The following is a 22,243-nucleotide window of genomic DNA, read 5'->3' as shown; positions in this document are numbered from 1 at the left end:
GTGATTCTATGATTATTTGAAGCATGTAGCAGAGCAACAAACACTCTTGGGAAACACAAACAGAAGCTGCATCAGATGCTTTTTTTTTTTTAATAGTTTTTTTCTAATAAAATCAGAAGAACTGAAAACAAAACATTATCTCGTCTCACACAAACCCAACATTAACAGTTTCACAAAATGAGTGTTTTCTAACAGCTGCACCTTCATCAACATGTTAATAAACACAGTAAATAATAATCATTCTGAACAATTCTGAGAACCCACCTCTGCCATTCTGTGGTTACCTAAATCGGAGCCACATCAACATTGTCAATCTTCTTCTGCTGGTATGTTTGACTTAAATGTGAAGGATGTATAGAAGACAGAAAAATCTCATTATCCCTGAGTTAAATGAATGTGGATGAAAATGCTCATGAAAATACTACTTATAGATGTGCTTTGGGCAAACCCTTGCTTGGCATGTACTACCAGACTCATCCACCTTCATCTGCCAACACACCTTAGTCCTGAGCTGTGGATTTTCAACCATTTGAGCCTTAAGCTGTCCCAATATCCATCAATTTAGAGTTGAAAAGATGCATCTTCCCTGTCCCTGCTTGCCCAGGGTATCAGCACCCGGCCCCAAGCATCCCCAGCACACTCTGTCAACGGGTTTTTTAGATTATAATAACCCTCTAAAAGCAGATGTTACTTATGGCACTGGAAGAGTTAATTTTGCTTAAAATATATATATATATATAGGGGTAACCTTCAACAAGAAGGTTTTTGAGCCATCCCTAGAATTTCCTTCTCATGGGAAGACCTGAATGGCAACATCATGAACTGAACCGCATTTGGGCACTTACACAAATATATGGTCCCGTCTAATTTCTTCCCCAACCTGAAACCACGATCTTCAAGCTTCTCCTCTCCATTCCAGGAGCCGTGTTGCCCTGTGGCCACCATCAACACAAACGGCCCTTCCCGTTTCCCAATGGCAAGACACAAAGCTGCTTGAGAATGGTGGAAACGGGACAAATCCTGATATTTGCCTTCATGGACCTCCTTAGCTCAGGCAAATCCAGGGAGCAATCGCGGAGCAAACTGAATAAAGCAAGTGAGGGTTTCGCCCTGTGTTGTGACCCCATGTATCTCGCCCAGAACCAATTTATAAAAGTCACCCAAGAAAAATGGTGCTAATCCATTTACAGCAAAATATGGAAAAGGTCCCCAAAGGGTCAGCATAACGCATACTTTTATTGACCAGTTTCCACCAGCTTTACCTAAAAATTCCCCCCCATCCATTTAATGATTTGCTGCACCAAGGATATCTATGTTAGAAGACAGCAGAAAAGAACAAAAAATGAGCATTTTCCTGCTATAAGTGGGCAACATAAACATATTTTTAAATGCTCTTGCATTTGGTTCCTACAGCAGGTCTCTAAAATGGATTGAAAAGGCAATCACAGTATTCAAGTTTTCTCTGCTCCTTTTATTTTCATTTTCCTTTCCTAAGAGTGTGGTACATCAAAATAAACCAGGAAGGATGCTGGAGGTTTCACGTGACCATAAACCAATGGGAAAGCTGAGATATGGACAGTTACCCTATTGAAAAGAAGGGATCACACGAGTGAAAAATACTTCAAATTGTGACTTGGCTGCTAATTTTTTCATCATAAAGGTGCTTAAAAATGGACCAATCGTGCTTTATTATGCAATTAAAATAAATTAAGGGGATGAATTAAAGCTCATAATAAATGATCTTTATGTTTAATTAGTGCAAGGATATGGGTCCAGCAAGAAGTTGTGGACTTAATGTAATCTGATGTAAAGGTGTAAAGTGAGGCAGGGAAGGCCCTTGGAAGGGTCATGGCACATTCTGAATGTTCTCAAGGAAAGTTCACCTGCAAAAGGCCGTCAGCTCCCAAATTCTGCACCTCTCCACATCCCCCTCTGGAACTTCTCCTCTGTTCCTCCCTGTGGATCAAAATCTCCAAAAGTGAAGATTTAAAGGATAGTTCCACAAATTCATGCCACAACTTTCTTTTCCTGTGTTATGTCTTGTCAATGCTGACCCGCTCCCTGAAGCCACAGTCAAAATACCAACCCAAATCAAACCAGCTCTTTTTTCCCTAGCAACCCAAAGTCAACTCCTTGAATCAGATGCAAGAAATCCCCAAACTATCAATGGTTGGGATGGGAACTGAACGCCATCCTTGGTCGGACACGCTCTGCTCCATCCCAGCCACCACACCGCTGCCCTCTTTCGTGTTGTGTCCTCCTCTGGTATCACCATTAAACTTGAATATGTCATTTATCTATCTTCAGTGTGATTATTTCAGGCTTTTGATACTTTACTACGCATGGAACATCCTCCATGGGCCAACCAGGTCATCCCCACCTTCATTCAAACCTCTCTTGCACCCTTGTGCTACCACCACGCCTGCAAGAAATGACGCAACCGAAGGCGGCAAGTAAGGAATAATCTATAAATAACCTTGAATTATGGCACGGCTACAATTTATAAACAGTCACTGGGGTTTCAGGGACAAAAAAAGGAAGAGGCAATGATGTTCCACCTCCTGCAAAAGCAAAGGGTCAAATACAGATGTGGTGCCAGGAGCTGAGGTTGGTGTGGATGGTTCTGGCTGGTGGAGATAGACTGGACGTAAAGATTATTTCCTTGAGGCCACCCTATGCCTTCAAGAGCTGTTTGATTATTAAAAACAAAGCAAAAGAGCAAGGGGATAAACCCAGAAGCAAAACCTGAAGCCTGTCAAGAAGCTTCTTTTTCCCAACGTCAGTAAACTCACGGTGAGATGCTCCCCTGTCATTATTTCATTACATCAATTTCAACACTTCCTAACCTGTTAGAAGAAAAACATTTAAAATAATTTTCCTCATCAGTGGAAAAACAACCTCTCTCATTACCTACATATGGATCGGTGCCAAACGATACAGGGGGGAAAAGCACTTTAAAAGGAAAAAGCCAAGCTGGTACCCATGTGAAAATACTGAGAGGGATTAGAAGGAACAGCCCCGGGAAAGGCACACGGCACAGAAGGGAGGGGATTACGTCTGGATGAACCACCCACCATGCAATATTTGGAAAAGAGGATCTCACGGGGGTTCAAACCCTCATATCTACTCCAATGACAACCAGCCCACACCATCGCCACACACGTCCCCTCTTCCCTCCTTCACCCCCCACAGCCCAGGGCCTTCGGGCTCAAGCTCAAGTTGCCATAAAGAAATAAATAAGATAAAACATATATGTAAAACATATATGTAATATATGTTTTACATATATGTAATTTAGATCATTTTTTGAAGGCCTTGTGCTGCTGCAGATCTGGCATCACTGTCTGAGCCCTGCCCAAAACTTCTCCCTTCTGATTTATGTGTAGAGGAGTTGGAACACTGACTTAGCTGCAGATTATCACGGGATTTTGTTTTCTTGGCTCCATAAGGGCAATTTCTTTCTTTTTTTATTTTTTAATGCTGATGAAAACATGTCAGGCTAAGACCAATGTTCAGCAAAACAGAAATGAAGGTGCCGGTTGTATCATGGAAGGTGTTGGTCTCTTCTCCCAAGTAGCAAGTGATAGCACGAGAGGAAACGGCCTCAAGTTGACCAGGGCAGGTTTAGATTGGATATTAGGAACAATTTCTTCCCCAAAGGGCTGTGGGGCATTGGAACAGGCTGCCCAGGGCAGTGCTGGAGTCACCATCCCTGGAGGGGTTTAAAAGGCATTTGGACAAGGTTGTTAGGGACATGGTTTGGTGCCAGAGTTGGGTTGTGGTTGGATTCGATGATCTTGAGGGTCTTTTCCAACTGAAATGATTCTATGATTCTAAACACCTTCCTCGCTTTAAAGCTCGTTTAATGTTCAGGAGCTCTTATTCCCGTTATATCAAAAGTGGAGTTTATTTTTGAAGTTCACATCTTTCCAGACACCCAAACACACTTGCCTGAGCATCTCGGTTCCCAGGTGAAACTCTTTGCATTAGCTCACTGTCAAACCAACATTTTCAAAACTTCCACCAGCTCTTCTCTGTATCTCCAGCACTATGGTCCTGGTGAATTATTAATGTAAAAACTACTTGTTCCCGTTCACCTGAAATGTGACTTGATGGAAAGCAGCTTTTCCAGTCGCTCTTCAGCCCAGCTGTGGAATGTAACGCCAAACGCAATTAAGAGATGCTCAGCCCGTATTATCGGTCTGAGGCTGCGATATAGAAACATCAATATGCATTTATACACAGACAGACAATTCAATTAAGTGATTCTGTTGGCTTGACAAACCAGGAAAGTGTTGCCAAATTATTTTTAAGAACCTAAAAACCCAAGTAAGCCCTGACACCCTCTGGCTATTTGTTGGTTTACACTCAACAGCGAGTAGATCCCATTTGCCTGAGTCCATTTGTCATGGACATTCTTCCCTGATCTAACAGCAGGTTCTTATTTTCAGAGCATCAGCTGCTTAATCTTCATCTCTTCTCTATTCTCCTCCTTTCTTTTGATAGTTCAGATTATAGTCTCTGCTTTGTGGTGCGGTGATTGCTCTAAGTCCTGTTTCTTGTCCCTTCCAGCGGTTTTTGGCAGATGGTTCACAGGAAGGGCTAAAAACTATCATCATGGCCAGAAGAATTAGATGTTGCTCTAAGCAGGGATGATTCTTAAACGTAGCGTGGTCCACCAATTTGAAGAGGCAACAATAACTAGGAAGCCATGGACTGTTGGTCACTCTGACCAACTTTTGGTTAACTCTTTAAGGAACCCACCAAACACCCGGACTCCTATTGTCATTTAAACTCTTTTATCTGCAGAACCAAGAGAATTCATCTTTCTAAAGAATGTGGCAACTCCCCAAGTTCTTCTGATATAAGAAGTATTATTTTATTTGCTCCTCGAGTTCAGACTGAGCACTGGAGGTGGAATCTGGACGATGCTCTGGTGCTCCTACACGCACACTCCAGCAGGTTGTGCTCGTTCCACACTTTGGCTTTAACAACCAGAAAACAAGCGCATCTTCTACACAAATTCATCAGGAAGCACTAGGAATGAAATAAAAATCCACAAATATCCACCAGTATTAAAAGAGGTGAATCTGAATGTCGAAACGTTGCTTTTAACCCAGCGGGTGTCCAAGGCGCAAAATAAATGGCCAATGTTGGCTGCAAATGGGCTTTAAATGGAGAAGCGAATGAGGGCACAAGAGCCACCTCCCAGATGGAGCTTCATTTTGAGACCGTTTCTACAAGGAGATCACCTTTGCTGATCTAGGAAGAGAGTTTTCCATGTATTTCTCCCAATCACACATCCCTACAAGCCTGCAAATGCAGTTATTACACCACAGCACCATTTTCTTACATCACCCATGGAGACCCAAAACCATTCCCTGATGGTGTGCAGACCACACTCTATTGTATCAGCAGCAACACAAGCAGTGAAACTAAAGTGTTTCTTCTTAAACGATGGGAAATACTTCTTCAAGTAACCCTAGGAAGACCCGAAACACGTAGAGTTTTATTTTCAGATGGATGATTCAACTAGCACCTGGGTAAGAACTTTAACGCACCAGCTCATGTACATTTTTGCAGTTAATACTTGTAGGAAAATGGGCAAACGGGTTGTCTTCACTATTTCAAAGTGGTGATCAAGTGCCATGGAAAACAACAGAACAGGAGTTAAATATGAAATGCCACGCTAATACCAAAGAGGGGTGTTCAAGCTGTCACCAACCCGCCCTTAATACAGTTTCTGAGACAACCCTTAAATGAGAATAAATACGGTTACACGTCGAAATCTCAGTGGCTTCTGCTAGAAGTGCCTTGGAGCTCCTTGGGAGGGCTGAATGTTTGGTTTGCTTCATTTCCAAGCTTGTTTTTCTTTTAATTGTATGTGACTCAAGAGGTTATTAGGCTGCCGCTATTCATGCACACAGGAATCGGATGCAGCTGAATGACCATCTATTTTTCTGTCCTTTAAAGTTTAAAATGACTGACTACAGACATTATTTAGAGCTAATGGGATAGATCTCACTCGCGCTGGAAGAAATCTGGTGTAACTCCATAGACTTCAAGGTCAGTCCAGATGGGAATCTAGGATAACACCTTCACAAATTCAATTCTGTCCAATTCTCTCTTGTCTTTACCTTTTCCAGCAGCTGTAATCAGCACCTAATTAATTAAAATAGCACACAGCCCGGGGCAGGGCTCTCCCGCAGAGTTGTATCATTTTACTCTATTTTTACTCCACGTAGCAGTTTACTTTACAGAGACACAAGGTCCCTGAATATTTTAATTAAAGACCATCCCAATGGTTTAAAATCCCCAGCAAGCTCCGGATCAGGCCCATAACGACCAAAACTGGGGCTGTAGAACCTGGAGTCAACCAAGAGCTTTATGGTGTTGCTACATGGGTCATGCACTAAAAAGCTTTTAACCTTTTCTGCCAGCTTTGTGTGCGCGAGCAAAACTATTATTTTATTTTTTTGAAATACAAAGGTCCTATTTACGTATTAGCTGCAAGGGGGGAAACTTTGAATTTCCCGCCTTCCATTCATCAATGATTTGGACGAGGGAATAGAGTGACTGTCAGCAAGTTTGCTGATGACACCGAGCTGGGAGGAGTGGTGACACTGGAAGCTGTGCTGCCATCAGAGACCTGGACAGGCTGGAGAGCTGGGCAGGGAAAATGTAATGAAATAGAACAAGGGCAAGTGTAGAGTCTTGAATCTGGGCAGGAACAACCCCAGGTTCCAGTGTAAGTTGGGGAATGACCTGTTGGAGAGCAGTGTAGGGGAAAGGGACCTGGGGGTCCTGGGGACAGCAGGATGACCATGAGCCAGCACTGGGCCCTTGTGGCCAGGAAGCCAATGGTACCTGGGGTGGGTTAGAAGGGGGTGGTCAGTAGGTCAGAGAGGTTCTCCTGCCCCTCTGCTCTGCCCTGGGGAGACCACACCTGGAATATTGTGTCCAGCTGTGGCCCCTCAGTTCCAGCAGGACAGGGAACTGCTGCAGAGAGTCCAGCGCAGGGCAACAAAGATGCTGAAGGGAGTGGAGCATCTCCCGTGTGAGGAAAGGCTGAGGGAGCTGGGGCTCTGGAGCTGGACAAGAGGAGACTGAGGGGGGACTCATTCATGTTTACAGATACATAAAGGGTGAGTGTCAGGAGGATGGAGCCAGGCTCTTCTCGGTGACAACCAATGATAGGACAAGGGGTAATGGGTTCAAACTTGAACACAGGAGGTTCCACTTAAATTTGAGAAGAAACTTGTTCCTGGTGAGGGTGGCAGAGCCTGGCCCAGGCTGCCCAGGGAGGCTGTGGAGTCTCCTTCTCTGCAGACATTCCAACCCGCCTGGACACCTTCCTGTGTAACCTCATCTGGGTGTTCCTGCTCCATGGGGGGATTGCACTGGATGAGCTTTCCAGGTCCCTTCCAACCCCGGACATTCTGTGATTCTGTGATTCTGTGTAATTGAGAGTGTGATTAACCTTTAAACTGCTAGTAAATTTTATATACTCCAGCAATAACCCTTCATTCTGCCAGTGGAGGGAAAACCCACCATGTAAGGAGGAATATTCTGATCGCAGCATCCCTTTTTCATTTTTCAATTCTCCTATTGACAAGCCCCTTCCTTCAAAATCACAGCTCCTTCTCTGCAACCCTCCCACCAAATGCTGCTTGTCAGGGAGGGGCAGCCCCTGCCAAAAAGAAAATAAATATATATATATACATATATGTGGAGAGAGAAAGCTTCTTTACTTTTCCTTTCAACAATAGATTAATCTCTCTTTTGTTCTCTGTGAGAACGAGGTGTTGTATTTCAAAATGCACTTTAAAAACAGGTATAATTAAACCTCTGCAAAAGGAGGGAGGCAGAGAAATTAGCAGCAAAAAGTGGTAATAAAGGCATTTTAGAGCCGGCGCGAGCTCAAGGTACTTCAGCCCTCCCCCTCCACAATTACATTCCACAGCGGAAAAAAGAAGAAAAAGTAATTATAAAAATGAACTTTTCCTCAAAAAATGAGCACGTTGTAAAAAGATTACTCCTTTGAACATCCCAGCACTTCAAAAGACGGATGAATTAGTGCTGACAACTCAATAAAGTAGCCATCAATTATTTAAAATGCGATGGCTCTTCTCATACAGCGCTTCTGATTAGGAAAACATTTGAAAAACTACAAATTAGAGTTATTCTTCCTAAATGAAATGGGCCCAAGCTTCAAATGCAAGGGGAAAAAAAAGAGAACGTGACTTTGAATGAGCCTGGCAAGAACACAGGCAAGTTTCTTCTCTTGAAGCCGTCTATAAAGTGCGGTGCATGAGACTGAGTTGCTACAGTCTGGAGCTGAGATTCACAAAGCAGAGGGAAGGGAGAAAATACCAGTGCTGTTGTGATAGAGAGATACAACCTTCAGCTAACGGGTGCAGAGAGAACCAAAAAAGCCGCAACCAAGAACCCAAACTCTACCGTTGCTGCGCTTTGAAAAAGCAAGTAATTAAATTTTCTTAATGAAAAGGTATCTATAAAAGCAACTCATGAAGTGTTGTTGGTGATGGAGCAATATGGGTCTCCTTTTAATGATGTTCAACAGACTTTGTCTTGGTATGTACTCACAAGGGGATGTTAAGAGTCTCCTGGACACCGCAAATCATAGAATCATGGAATGATTTGGGTTCCAAGGGACCTTGAAGACCATCTAGTTCCAACCCCCCTGCCATGGACTGGGACACCTTCCACTAGACCTAAGCCCCGTTCAACCCGGCCTTGAACACTTCCAGGGATGGGGCATCCACAGCTTCTCTGGGCAGCCTGTGCCAGGGTCTCACCACCCTCATGGGGAAGAATTTCTGCCTTATATCTAATCTACATCTTCTCTGTTTCAGTTTAAAGCCATTACTCCTTGAACAGATATCATGAGGAGCAGCTGAGGGACCTGGGGGGTTCAGCTGGAGAACAGGAGCTGAGGGGAGAGACCTTCTGATCTCTGAACTGCCTGAAAGGAGCTTGGAGCCAGGGGGGTCGGGCTCTGCTCCCCAGGAACAAGCACCAGGAGCAGAGGAAACGGCCTCAAGTTGCACCAGGAAAGGTTGAGGTTGGATGTGGGAAGAATTTCTTCCCCAAAGGGCTGTGGGGCATTGGAACAGGCTGCCCAGGGCAGTGCTGGAGTCACCAGCCCTGGAGAAGTTGAACAGATGGAGATGAGGTTCTCAGGGACATGGGGTAGTGACAGTGTTGGGTTAATGGTTGGACTTAATGAGCTTGAGGATCTTTTCCAATCAAAATGATTCTATGATATGGTCATTCATCACAGAAACAACCCTAGCAAAGTCAAAACACCTGTTTAAAATTGAAGAAACACCCAGGAAGAAATGCAGCTGGAAGGAAAGAAAAGCTGGGTGAAGTGTTCCTTCTGTGGTTGTTCTATTCACATAGGTTTTGGAAAGCACCCCTGGGTTAAGGAGAAGGCCAGCTCTGCCTCTGTATCCCAGACATGCTCTCCTGCCACGGATGCTGTAGCTTAACGAGGTTACAAATGAGAAACGTGCAGCTTAAGCTTTAAACAAACAGCAGGGTGGCCGAAGCGAAATGGCTTCTCCTCTGGACAGAAAGATAAGAGGGGCCGTTTTCTGACACCAGCCGTGTGAGCTCAGCCATGTGAGGCAAAATGAGGATTTACGAGCACAATACTATTGCTGAAGGAGCCTGGCTGGGCTGTTTTGGTAATTAAAATAATCAGTCAAGGCCTGTAACTGAGGCTGGAGCAGATACATGTTGTTTACTCCCAACTTCGGAAAAAAATAAAAGACTATGAGAAGAAAAAGATATTACAAAAAGAATAACTTTCATGGAAGTTTAGTGGTTCTACCAGTCTAGTGACTATTCAATGAAAACTGCCTGTACAGCCCAGGGTGAGGGTGAACGCTGTAAATGCCACGACAGAAAAGGTCCCTTAAAAGGTTTAATTGTACAAGATGTGGATGTTTCTCCCATCACCTGAAAATCTCATGTTAATTCAGGAGTAAGAGAAAGGGGATAAAAGCCCTACCAGCGCATCAGATACCACATCTACGGAGATGGGATTAATCCAAAAGCTGTACAGGGAATTCGGATGATGACACAGACCGGACCTGCTGGTGAGATGTCAATCTCCAAGGCCAAGAAGAAAGTGATGGTTACTTTTTATTCCTCTCTTATTTGTTTTTGCCAGGGCACCTCCAGCATGCGAGAATGAGAGTATGATTCTCTTTCCACTTTGGCGAGAGTCTCATTTATCAGACTAATGACCAGAAAAACCTGAGAGAGATATAGAAAATGTGCAGAAGCAAAGCCGACCTCTCCTCGCACCCATTCCAGCTCCCAGGGTGACCTCGGGGGCCGAATGTCCCTTCTGCTCCCTTAGAGCAGCTGATCCCCACGGATTCACGTTGGTCATGGAGATACCTGCATGGCCCTTGACTGCCGGCTGCTCTTCCCATGCAGGCCAGGAACTGAGGATGCCCCTGATAGATGGGAAAGACAAATAATTCTCAAAAAAGGCGACTTTACGAAGGTGGGATTGACAGTTCATGTCCCTGTCAGCAGATGTGTCAGAAACTATTACTTTTCTTTGGCTTGCTGCAGAAAGATCAGAAGAGACAGCAGCTGGTCTGTGCCCTCCAACCTACCCTGAAAACACAAGGTTTGACCCCTTTCCAGCCAGGTTTCTCACCTCTGGGCTCTTCCAACCTGAAGCTGCTGGTTCCCAAGGACGTCCAGAGCAATGGTCATCTCTTTTGCTCAAACCCAGAGCTCAAGGTTGGAAATGGAGCTTTCCCAGCCCTGGTCATACCCTGAAACAACTCAGCAGACACAACCCCGAGCAAGCAAAACTAACGGTAGGAATTCAAGCTGAATTATTAGCTCTTGGATCCTGGGAACAATGCTGGTTGATGCACTACAAAGGCACAGACGGAGAGATAAAGCCATGTTAGACAGGCCCTCTTTGAATAGACAATTTTAACAATTAACCAGAATCAGAATCATTTCAGTTGGAAGAGACCCTCAGGATCATCGCGTCCAACCATGACCTAATGCTAGCACTAAACCACATCCCTAAGAACCTCGTCTAAATGCCTTAAACTAAATTATTGAAAAAACATTCAAGATTAATCAAAAGCGCAATGTAATTGCTAAGAGGTACAAGACTGGGTGATGTCTTTTTATTAACAAGTCTGTTTTGCCCGTAACATCTTTGGTTAGTCTTACTGACACGATCCCTCCATGCACACTTCCACTGTGGCTAAACTGACCCTAGTAGCACAAAAAGGGGACGTATATTTTAATACACCAGAATAATTTGAAACAGAGGTCACCCATAACAAGATAAAACCATAGGTAGAAGTGTGAAAGGCATAATATGGTCCTCAGATTAGTTATTCTGCTTCATACCCAACAGCGTTTTACATGGATGCAAGAGCTGCACCACATGTAGGCTTCAAATCTGCACAAGTAAAAATAATATGTGACTTAAATGAAGCCTCCTGGTCTCTTATATATCATACATGTGACATAATAAGGGACAGCAGCCAAAAGCTGGGGCTGGGAAAAAGCTTTCCAACAGGACAGCAGTGCAGAACGGCTCCACCTCTGGAATTTTTGAAGACTCACTGAGATGAAGCCACAAGTGACCTGCGGTCTTGGCCACACTTTGGTTCTGGTCCAGAGGTTCAGGCAGATGAGACCAACTCCCAGAGGTCCTTTCCAACTAATGTAACTGCAATCCTATGACATTGGGTATGTAAATACTAAAAAAAATGGTTATTGAAGATCTGGAAATGGTGGCAACTCATAACTGATGAAGGTCACATCTAATCCGAGTTGATATAGGCTGAAAATTGCTGTCATATGACAGACACTTGTGAGGTGAACAAAACAAGTTGGTTGTCTCAGGTAGGACCATGGTCAAGTAATTTTGTCCCCAACTCTTACTGCTCTCAATCAAGACCTGGGCTTTTACATTTCTCTGTGGTGCTAATTTCTGTTAGAGCAGATTCCAGGTGATTTTACCAGCTCTCAAAAAGTTTAGCTAGGAGAGAAGTTCTCACATGTTCCAGATAGAAACCACATGGCCAAGACCAGCTTGGTGTTGAGCCTCAAGTCATGAGAGATGGGGAATATTAACCCAGAATGAGGGTTGTGTGGATTCTGGCCAACTCCAACACAAGATTGTACCCACCTATGGAACAGATACCCAGTGACCACAGTGATTAACATGCTACAGAGACCTCAAATGTGCGACTTTTTCCTTCAGGTCAAACACGAGTCACATCCATGGGATGGTTTGTAAAACCTGACTTTACTTTTCCAGATCCGGAGAGAAAGAAATTAATTCTGCCTGCAAGGCTGCTTCAATATGTCCATATGCAACTTAAATCCGTCGTCTACCTGGGTTTTACTGAATGTGCAAGTTTAACTTGATTTTTAAAATAAACTGAAGCACTGCCATAACAGTTTGCCTTAAGCTAGCGATTGCTTTTATATAACATAGAGCTCCGCGATCAGCCCCAGTGGAGAACTTAACGCATCTGCAGATGACTTACATGAGAGCCTTGTAAAAGCTCCCACAAAAGGCAGAAACCACATTAAATGTTCCCCCTAGAGGAAAAATTATCTAAAGAAATATTGAAAGCAATAGAAAGAGTCAGACTCTAACAGAGGGATACTTTTGACTCTTATTTCAAACTGAAAAAGAGCATTCAGCTGGAAATTCTGCCACGGATGCAGGCGGTGGGTCTTAACCTCTTGACTCTTTGGATGTGCAATGGACAGAGATATACCACAATGGACAGAGATATACCATGCAAGAGATGAAAACATCTGCCAAGCACTTTATATCGTGTTTTAGACACTATATAAAATTGAAATATAAGGACCAGAACCACAGGTGCTGCCTCAAAAGTCCTTGAATGGGAAAGACCCAACTGATCAGTCATGTCTACTCCTTCATGGATTTTGATTGTTGGAAGCCAATCTGAAAAGACAACTAATTACTAATAAATAGTAACATCCACTCGCTACCAAAGCAGGCACCCATCGCTACTGGTGAGTCATTTAAACACCACTCACTCTGACCATCCTTCTTAATAAGCAGTAATTTAGAATCATGGAATCATTGCAGTTGGAAGAGACTCTCAGGATCATCGAGTCCAACCATAACCCAACTCTGGCACTACCCCATGTCCCCAAGAACCTCATCTCCGTCTGTCCAACCCCTCCAGGGATGGTGACTCCAGCACTGCCCTGGGCAGCCTGTTCCAATGCCTCACAGCCCTTTGGGGAAGAATCATTTCCTAATATCCAATCTAAATTTGACGGGAAGAAAAGATGCTCAAACTACCAGTGATGTCTCCTTGGAAGGTCACAAGCGAGTGACTTCATGCCTGGGATAAGCGGTGGGGTAATTAGCTCCAGCAAGTCATTACCCTGCAAAAAGCTGCATGTTCAGATCAAAGCAACTTGCACCTTTTTTTTTTTTTGTTGGATGGAGATAGTGAAACACGTTTTTAAGGTCAGTATTAGCAATGACCACCAAGATTTATCACCTCGACATGAATCATATAAGAGCAGGCTATATTAGGAGCTGTCGAGCTGCTCATAGCCTAATTTAGTATTGATTTCAACACTTACAGCGTGAAGTTTAATGCGGAATAATTTTGAGATAAATTAGTTTCATGGTTATTCAGTCAGATTTAAGAGGAAAGGGATTTATAATATTTTACATTTAAGGATACAAGAACGGCGAACAAGACCATCCTCCTCCTCAAACGCAACATTTACAAAGGGCAGCTACTATATTCTTTTAAATCATAATCTTTACAGAAACAGACGATTCACCTGTGAGGACACAACGGCACAGGATGCTCGAAAACCTCTTATCTACAAGCTAATTCAGTTCAAACACGTGCTGATAGTTATCAAAAAGCAGCTGTTATCAGCCTGGGCGGTGGGAACTGATAAAACTGTTCAAATCACAGTGCCAGCCCCTATCACAGGAGCTTCAGAAAGATCTTGGGGATAGGAAAGAGTGGGATGGTTGAACCACGAACGATGTTGCTTGGAGAGCACAAGGCTCATTCCCACTATACACTATATTTTCATCATACCCACGAGGTGATGAGGGCAAAAATTTCAGGCTCCAGCACCGTCAATTTATTTTAATGTAAAATCAATAAAATTATTTTAGGGAGCTATTTGGATCACTTGGTTCGAAGAGGCAGCAATTTGTCTTCTCTTTCACAAAATTACCCTTCTATAATGTCGGGAATGGGCAAACCTTCTGACCATGTACATTTTGACCAAGAATAATTCCAGTTCAAAATTATTTCCATCCATCATGAGAAACAAATTATAGGAATTGGCCGAGAGTCTTCGACCCCAAATGAACTGTAAGAAAATATATTGATATTATAGAACACATTTTCATGGTTACAAATGAAGCCGCAACCCACAAAAATACATCATTGCGTTAAGAATCTAAAAGAAATCTGTAAGGTTAACAACCTCCACGGTCCTGCTCCAAAGTTTGTGTGTTAATGTTACCATAAAGTATTTTCAGCTCTCGATAAGGTCAGATGCCTGCGTAGGTTGAGTTTGGCTTCTCACTGAGCTTAATTCTCATGACAGAAAACAAAAGAGAAATACTTCAAAATCTGACGCAGAATATACCTATTTATTTCCAGATCTTTCAAAACAAACTCCAAATAATATCTTGAACGGATTCCTCAGACCATGAATAAGTAGAATTTTGCCTTCTATTGTAACTCATGATTTCAATCTTCAGATGGATTTCCTGTTGCAGAAGCCAAAGCTGCCCTGATTCTTTTGGTTTTTAACCCTGTTCTGAATATCAAGTCTTGGAAGACTTCTACATATGTCATGGATTTGGTGTACTTCTTTTTTCCTCGGCAGTCACAATGCTGAGGAATTACCGGCATTTCTGCTCTTGTTTCATGATTGTTCCTGCTGCATTTTTACTATTACACCTTACACCTGATCGGCACTAATTCTGCAACACCGAGGGTAAAAACACAAGACAAATGCCATCAAAACCACCTTCAGCTCACGAGAGGGCTCAAAATGAGATATCCAGAGGTAACTCCTTGCTCTCACCTTATGTGAGATTGAGGGTGAAATATTGAACACCAGACCTATGGGGAGAGGCTGAGGGAGCTGGGCTTGTTTAGTCTGGAGAAGAGGAGGCTTAGAGGTGAGCTCAGCACTCTCTAGAACTACCTGAAGGGCAGTTCTAGCCAGGTGGGGATTGGTCTCTTCTCCCAGGCATCAGCAATAGGACAAGGGGCCATGGGCTTCAACTCTGCCAGGGGAAATTGAGGCTGGAGATGAGAAAGCAATTCTTTGCAGAGAGAGTGGTCAGGCATTGGAATGGCTGCCCAGGGAGGTGCTGGACTCACCGGCCCTGGAGGTTTTGAAACTGAGATTGGACGTGGCACTTAGTGCCATGATCTAGTAAACGGACTGGAGTTGGACCAAGGGTTGGACTTGATGATCTCTGAGGTCTTTTCCAACCCAGTCGATTCTGTGATTGAGGCTGAAATGATGTTTATTTTGGTCATTATTTACAATGGGTTGTACTCTTCCACAGTTTGGTTTTGATAACGTCCTGAGAAGGCTGGAAAGAAGCAGATCAGGGACGCTGCGCTGCTGCAAAACGTCATTTTGACTCATGGAGATTTTCTAAACCACGTAAAGAAACTTTTTCCCCACCTTCTGAGGAAACCATCCCCCTCAAAAACTTCTGAAAAATCTGTTGGGATCTAATTTCAGTTTGCCTCTGAAAGAACCATCTCATAGCCATTGCGCCCGGACAGGAACAGCATTAGTGACCATTAATATGTGCAAAAATTCTAGTGATTTTCCCCCAAAATAATGACAGTTATTACTATTACTATATAGCATTATAATATACATGTTTTACAGTTATAAACTAAGATAGAAAGCAGCCGTATAAACCTGGGGAGACGCATGCTACTTCCTAAGAGCTTTGCAAACATTATTCACCCCTGAGGAGTCGATTTTAGATATAAGAGGGAATAATTTAAAAGGATTAAAAGGGCTTGACCCAAATCACAGCAAGAGTCAGAGCTGGGGGTCAGTTCATTCCTTTCAATTCCACGAGACGCGTATAATTCAGAATTTTTGGGGGGCTTCCATACTGTCCTATTACTCAGGCAGTTGGGATGAGAACTGTGCTTGTTACTATTATTACTACTCCACATTAGAGCTTGAAAAAGCTGTTTCAAAAGAGACTTCTCCTATAAATGCTCTAACTATAAAGCCAAATCTCTCTTATCTGGCTGGGGAAGCAATATAGCAGCACATTGATCACAAACATGCCGCACTTTGGTGGCAGTGAACCTCATCTCTGCTCCTCCTGGTAGTTTGGTACATGTATTTAGTCCCATCGCACGGCTCCGTGATTTGCAAGTGTCCCCAGAACTTCTAAGGTTGGCACACATTGAAAATCTTGAAAATAAACTTCTATGCGAGGGGTTTAAGAAAGCTGGTAATGATTTGTCACAGTGGTTACAAGGTGCTTTAATAATGGCATGTGCCCAGCAAGATGTGAAGATTGCTGGTGGCTTGATACATTTAACAAGAGACATATAGAATTACAGAATAGCTCCCCAGTTTAAGAAGGACAAGGAATTACTGGTGGGAGTCCAGGGGAGAGCTGTCAAGAGGATGAGGGTCTGGAGCATCTTTGTGATGAGGAGAGACTGAGAGAGCTGGGGCTGTTCAGCTGGAGAAGAGAAGCTGAGAAGCTGAGAGGGGATCTCATCAATGGTTATAAGTATCTGCAGGGTGGGTGTCAGAGGATGGACCAGACTCTGTTCAGTGGTGCCCAACGACAGGATGAGGGGCAACGGGCACAGACTGAAGCACAGGAGGCTCCATCTGAACATGAGGAGAAACTTCTTCCCTTTGAGGTGCCAGAGCCTGGCCCAGGCTGCCCAGAGAGGTTGTGGAGTCTCCTTCTCTGAGACATTCGAACCCGCCTGGACACCTTCCTGTGTGATCTGCTCTGGTGACCCTGCATTAGCAGGTGGGTTGGACTGGATGATCTCCAGAGGTCCCTTCAACCCAAACCACTCTGTGATTCTGTAATAGTCTGGGTTCGAAGGCACCTTCAAAGGTCCCCCAGTGCCACCCCTGCCATGAGCAGGGACATCTTCAGCAGCTCAGGTTGCTCAGAGCCCCGTCCAGCCTGGCCTGGGATGTCTCCAGGGATGGTTCATCCACCACCTCTCTGAGCAACCTGGGCCAGCATTTCACCACCCTCCTCTTGCACAAGCAAAACATAAGAGCACTTAATGTACGTACGCCTACCAACCTGCATACAGAGACAGGCAGAGGAAAGACTACACCAGCAGTGACACTGGAATAGATCACAGTTACACACTCAACCTTGAGACAAATATTTGGTCACAGAATCATAGAATGGTTTGGGTTGGAAGAGATCATTGAGTTCCAACCCCCTGCCATGGACAGGGACACCTTCCACCAGGCCAGGTTGCTCAGAGCCCCGTCCAACCCGGCCTTGAACACTTCTAGGATGGGGCACCCACAGCTTCTCCGGGCAGCCTGTTCCAGTGTCTCACCACCCTCACAATAAAGCATTTCTTCTTAATATCTAATCTAAATCTCTTTCAGTTTCAAGCCATCCTTATCCTATCACTACATGCCCTTGTAAAAACTCCTTCCCATCTCTCCTGCAGGTCACCTTTCAGTACTGGAGGCTGCTCTAAGGTCCCTCTGGAGCTTCTCTTCTCCAGCTGAACACCCCAACTCTCTCAGCCTGTCCTCCCAGCAGAGCTGTTCCAGCCTTCAGATCATCTTCATGGCCTCCTCTGGACCCGCTCAAGCAGGTCCATGTCTTTCCTCAGTGGATGTACAGCCAGGTCATGGCTAGACATGGACAACGAGTGACACACTGCACTTCACTCAGCTCCTACCTGCAGAAGAGGCCGCTGCACACCAAGGATCTTCATGGTATCTGCATTAGCCAATATCTTCAGGGGATCAGATGCCTTTGTGACACCTTCGATCTCTTTATTGATCTCAGCCAGGACCTGATTGAGGAAGATGTTCTTGATGTACATGGTGAGGAACTCGCGGAGCGGACACTGCTTGGTCGGGCCAAGCTCCATGGCGTGCTCGATCTCCTGGATAAATCTGGAAAACAGGAGGGGAAGGATGCAATGCAGTGAAACCACAACGAGTAGAAAAGGTCTATAAGGTAGCATTCAAAACTCCAAAACTTAAAATGCCAACAGCTGGTGAGAAGAAGACTCAACAGCTGAAGAACAGACAAAATGGGAACTGGTGAAAATTCACAACCTGGGAACAATTTGCGTTTATCAGTCCAAAAATCACTGACCGCTCTATTTGAGACATGCTGTAAATGTGTCTTTTTAAAAATAAAACCCCCACGAAAAATATCCAGGATGGCAGAAATGCCTTTGAAAAGACAAACTTCTTTTTGGTATTGGCCGCTCGATTCCCACAGGTGAGTTTCCCATCCCCAAACTGAACAGAAACATATTTCAGCCTAAAGTCCAGAGATATAACTGAAAAAAAGCAATGCATATGCATGATGCTGATACCATACTGCATTATGTATGTCTGTATTATACTATATTTTTATTATGTGCTATTGTTTCATGCTAGGATCCCATTCCTGCATACGGAGAACAGCATGCCCATTCTGGGAATGTTTTAACACAAAACACTTGCCATCTCCTCCTGCAAAGTATCTTTAGCTCAGTGATACCATCTGTTCAACACATAGGAGTTTCTTCTAGAAATTACGCTTGCTTTCAAAATGGGATGTATCAAAATGATTAGGAATTGAGTATCAGGAGTCATAATGGATTGAGACATGCTGTCCAAAAGGGATAAATTTCACACAGCGGCAGCAGAAGCAAGTGTTCAGCCTTGGATATCCCAATACACCCTCTGCACCCTGAAATCCATCTCTTCTTCACTAGAAAATACGTTGTTTTTTCCAGCTGAGGCACCTCTACCAGGTCAGCATGGTCAGCGTCTATCAGAGGTGCTCACCACTAAACATTTGCCAAAACACTTCAATGAGGTTTGCTTAAGTGTCCGTAATTTTCAGCCCCTTTCGGATAACTGACTGAGCAGCTCCTGTCAATTTTGGCAGCATGATTTCATTCAAATCTCAACAATTTGCTCCCTAAAGCCTCTGTGATGTTGACTCCGTCAGTCTAGAGTGACACATTTGGGCTGATCCAGTTATTGCTTCCACAGGGAGACCCGTTCACGCTTAAATTTGCAGATTACGTCTCCAAAGAGAGACGCTGCATGGTGAGAAGTGCAAGGGATGGCAGTTTTATTCCCTGGCTTTCACGGATCGATAACGTGAATCGGTTTTACCAAACAGAGAAACATCAGAGTCATGTGGGAAGAGAGCAGAGAGACCACCACCCAGCTTACCTCTGAAATCACAGACCTAATGTCACCAGCTTGGAGTGACAACCACCGACGTCCTTAAGGGAACGTTGTCAAGGTTGATGGGACCTTATTAAACTAACTTACTGTCTCTCTTCATGTCTGCCAATAAATCTGCAGTGTTCTCCACTCTTTCTTTCTAAGTTTATTTACACGGCGCTCGTGACAGATAGAACTCTCAAAAGAACATGTGAATTAACTCTTAAAATACCTGCACCATGCAGCGAAATACCACGGCACTTCTTCCAGGTGGGAAAGGAGAGGCACAGCAGCTTTGAAACGAGCAACTTCCAGTGAAGTGAAGGGAACGACTATTAAACTTAATAAAATCCAACACACGCTTAAAAATGACTAAACCAACAGAAATGGAAGAAAACTTTTAGAGGCAGAACAGACACATTAACTATTAAGGCTCAGATGTGCTGACCTACGGCAACTGCTTATCCCACAATAGCTTGATGGAGTTTCTAAGTGTTTCCTAAACCAGCGACTAAATTACTTGTGTGAGGCTGTAGGAAAGGTCAGCGCTGGCGAAAGGGGTAATCAAGGAGTTTTGATTCCCTGTACCTGGCATTAATCACCATTTCAGATCCCTCCAAAAGACCCACAACTTAATCTCCAGCAAACCTTCATTAGAGAATTGAGTCCTGGTGGTTGATGTGTTCTAATAGGCTTTAATTTCTTGGCATAGACAAGGCAACAGTGGTTCAATTAATACTGGTAAGGATCAAAAATGTACCGCAATTTTACTTGATACAAACCATAAAGTAATCAGATTACAAGAAAGCTGCACAGAGCAAGGACTCTGCAAGTCATTATGAGTGCTCAGCAACACTTGTGATGAAGAACAAATGGTCAAGGGCTTAGGAAAGCAGATTTAAGCAGGAAAAAGTTATTAAGAATGAAACTGTGCAAGGCATGGAGGACTAGAGGATATGGATGAGAGACCTCAAGTTTGAATGTTCACAGATAGCTTGATTAAATGATAATGGTTATGAAAAACGGACCATTTCTGAAGTGTTCATTTAATCAAAAGATCTCTACCAAAGGAAAAGAAGTAAAGAAAAGTGTAGGATGGATGTCAGAGCATCTCTTTGAGTAGGGAACAGCCCTAAGAGTTCAGAAATTTGATATTACAATGGTATAATACATTACCGCTTAGTGCAACCTGAAACAAGGACAACTGGGATCCGGTTTTCCGTGATCTGCTGAGGTTCAAGGACCACTGTATCTTCACCAATAAGTCCCACATCTGCTCTGCAAAACGAGCACCTGAGGCAGCCACCGTGTAGCTCCAACCTTCACCCCACCAAGAGGAAAACCTCATGGAGCAGATGACCAAGGTGCCCAAGCATCACCAGGTTTCAGATAAAGAGGTACAACAGATTTGCACCAAGAATCCTTCGAGCACGTTACGTTGCAACAGTGATGCACCCTACGTGTTCTGTATCGGGAGGATTATTCAGGATGCCAGTAAGAACAGATTAATCTAAGGGGCTGGAGCACAAGTGTGATGGAGCGGCTGAGGGAGCTGGGGGTTCAGCTGGAGAACAGGAGCTGAGGGGAGACAGGGACATAAAGAAACGGCCTCAAGTTGCGCCAGGGGAGGTTGAGGTTGGATGTGGGGAACAATTCCTTCCCCAAAGGGCTGTTGGGCACTGGAACAGGCTGCCCAGGGCAGTGCTGGAGTCACCATCCCTGGAGGGTTGGACAGACAGACATGAGGTTCTCAGGGACATGGGGCAGTGCCAGGGGTGGGTTAATTGTTGGACTCAATGATCTTGAGAGTCTTTTCCAATCAAAAATGTTTCTATGAGTCTATGAAAGTCAAACACTTCTAAGTTTGGAAAAGCAAGAATTGGAGTCACTTGTGTCACCTTAGTTTGGCTTGCTCTACAAGACGTTGCAGCATCATTTTTAATTACACATTGACACACTATTGCTCTCATCAGCAGATCCTTGTCTTGTCCTCAGAACAGGATGGTTGGCGCTCGCACAGCAAATGTCACAGCTCTGGGACTTCGCAACGCTCTGCAGCATGACTGGAGTAACGTGCACCAGCAGCCAATTGTCACCTGCGTGAGTCACTGTGACACCAAGTGAGATGCTTCTCCCACAAAGGGGCCATCAGCACTGCTTCCAAGATTCCTTCTTCCTGCCTTCTCCTTTCTTCTTATGGCTCCTGTTTGTGGGAATTTGGCCACTGGTTCTCTGATCCTCCTTGGTTCCCAATCTCGTTTGTTTTACATTTCTCCGCACTTCTTGGTGCTTCTCTCAGGAAGCGTCCTCCTCCAGGCAGATGGAACCCAACAGGTATGGAAGCCCAAAACCCATCATGAGTGGAGTCCTTGGCACCTTTGCAGCGTTCTTGTCCTTTGCTTGCTCCTGGATCGCTATGGGCAGAATTGTGCCCACCAGGAACTTCAACTTCTACCAACCAGAAGCCTCTTCAGAGAGTCTGAGGACTTAATTTCTTCAAAGATGTAAAAGTAATGCAAATGTTGGGGTATTTTCAGGGGAATGGCAAAAGGCGCACCCTTCACACAACAGCTCTTCTCACTGCGAAATGTGAAGATGCAAATTCCCAGCCAAAGAAAAGGTCACACGAATTTGCCAACATGTACGATGTGTTTCTTCTCCTCATTCTCAGAAAGAACAAGCATTTCAGACACGTTTTTCTAAAACAATATTTAGCCTCGGTTGGCAATGAAAGAGGAGC

At 44.1% G+C, this 22,243-nt stretch overlaps 1 protein-coding gene across 1 annotated transcript in view; it reads right to left on the bottom strand.

The window, feature by feature from the left end:
- The window catches only part of EXOC4 (exocyst complex component 4), a 427,343-nt gene that overhangs the window by 102,763 nt on the left and 302,337 nt on the right, over nt 1–22,243 (bottom strand). The window contains exon 11 of the mRNA XM_005504316.3: nt 18,006–18,225. Within this exon, the coding sequence (XP_005504373.2) occupies nt 18,006–18,225 (220 nt within the window). The remainder of the gene's footprint in view (nt 1–18,005; nt 18,226–22,243) is intronic.

This window comes from Columba livia, chromosome 1, assembly GCF_036013475.1.
Source record: "Columba livia isolate bColLiv1 breed racing homer chromosome 1, bColLiv1.pat.W.v2, whole genome shotgun sequence".
Lineage (NCBI taxonomy): Eukaryota > Metazoa > Chordata > Aves > Columbiformes > Columbidae > Columba > Columba livia.
The sequence above is the reverse complement of the archived record's forward strand: the minus strand, read 5'-3'. Positions and strand labels throughout refer to the sequence as shown.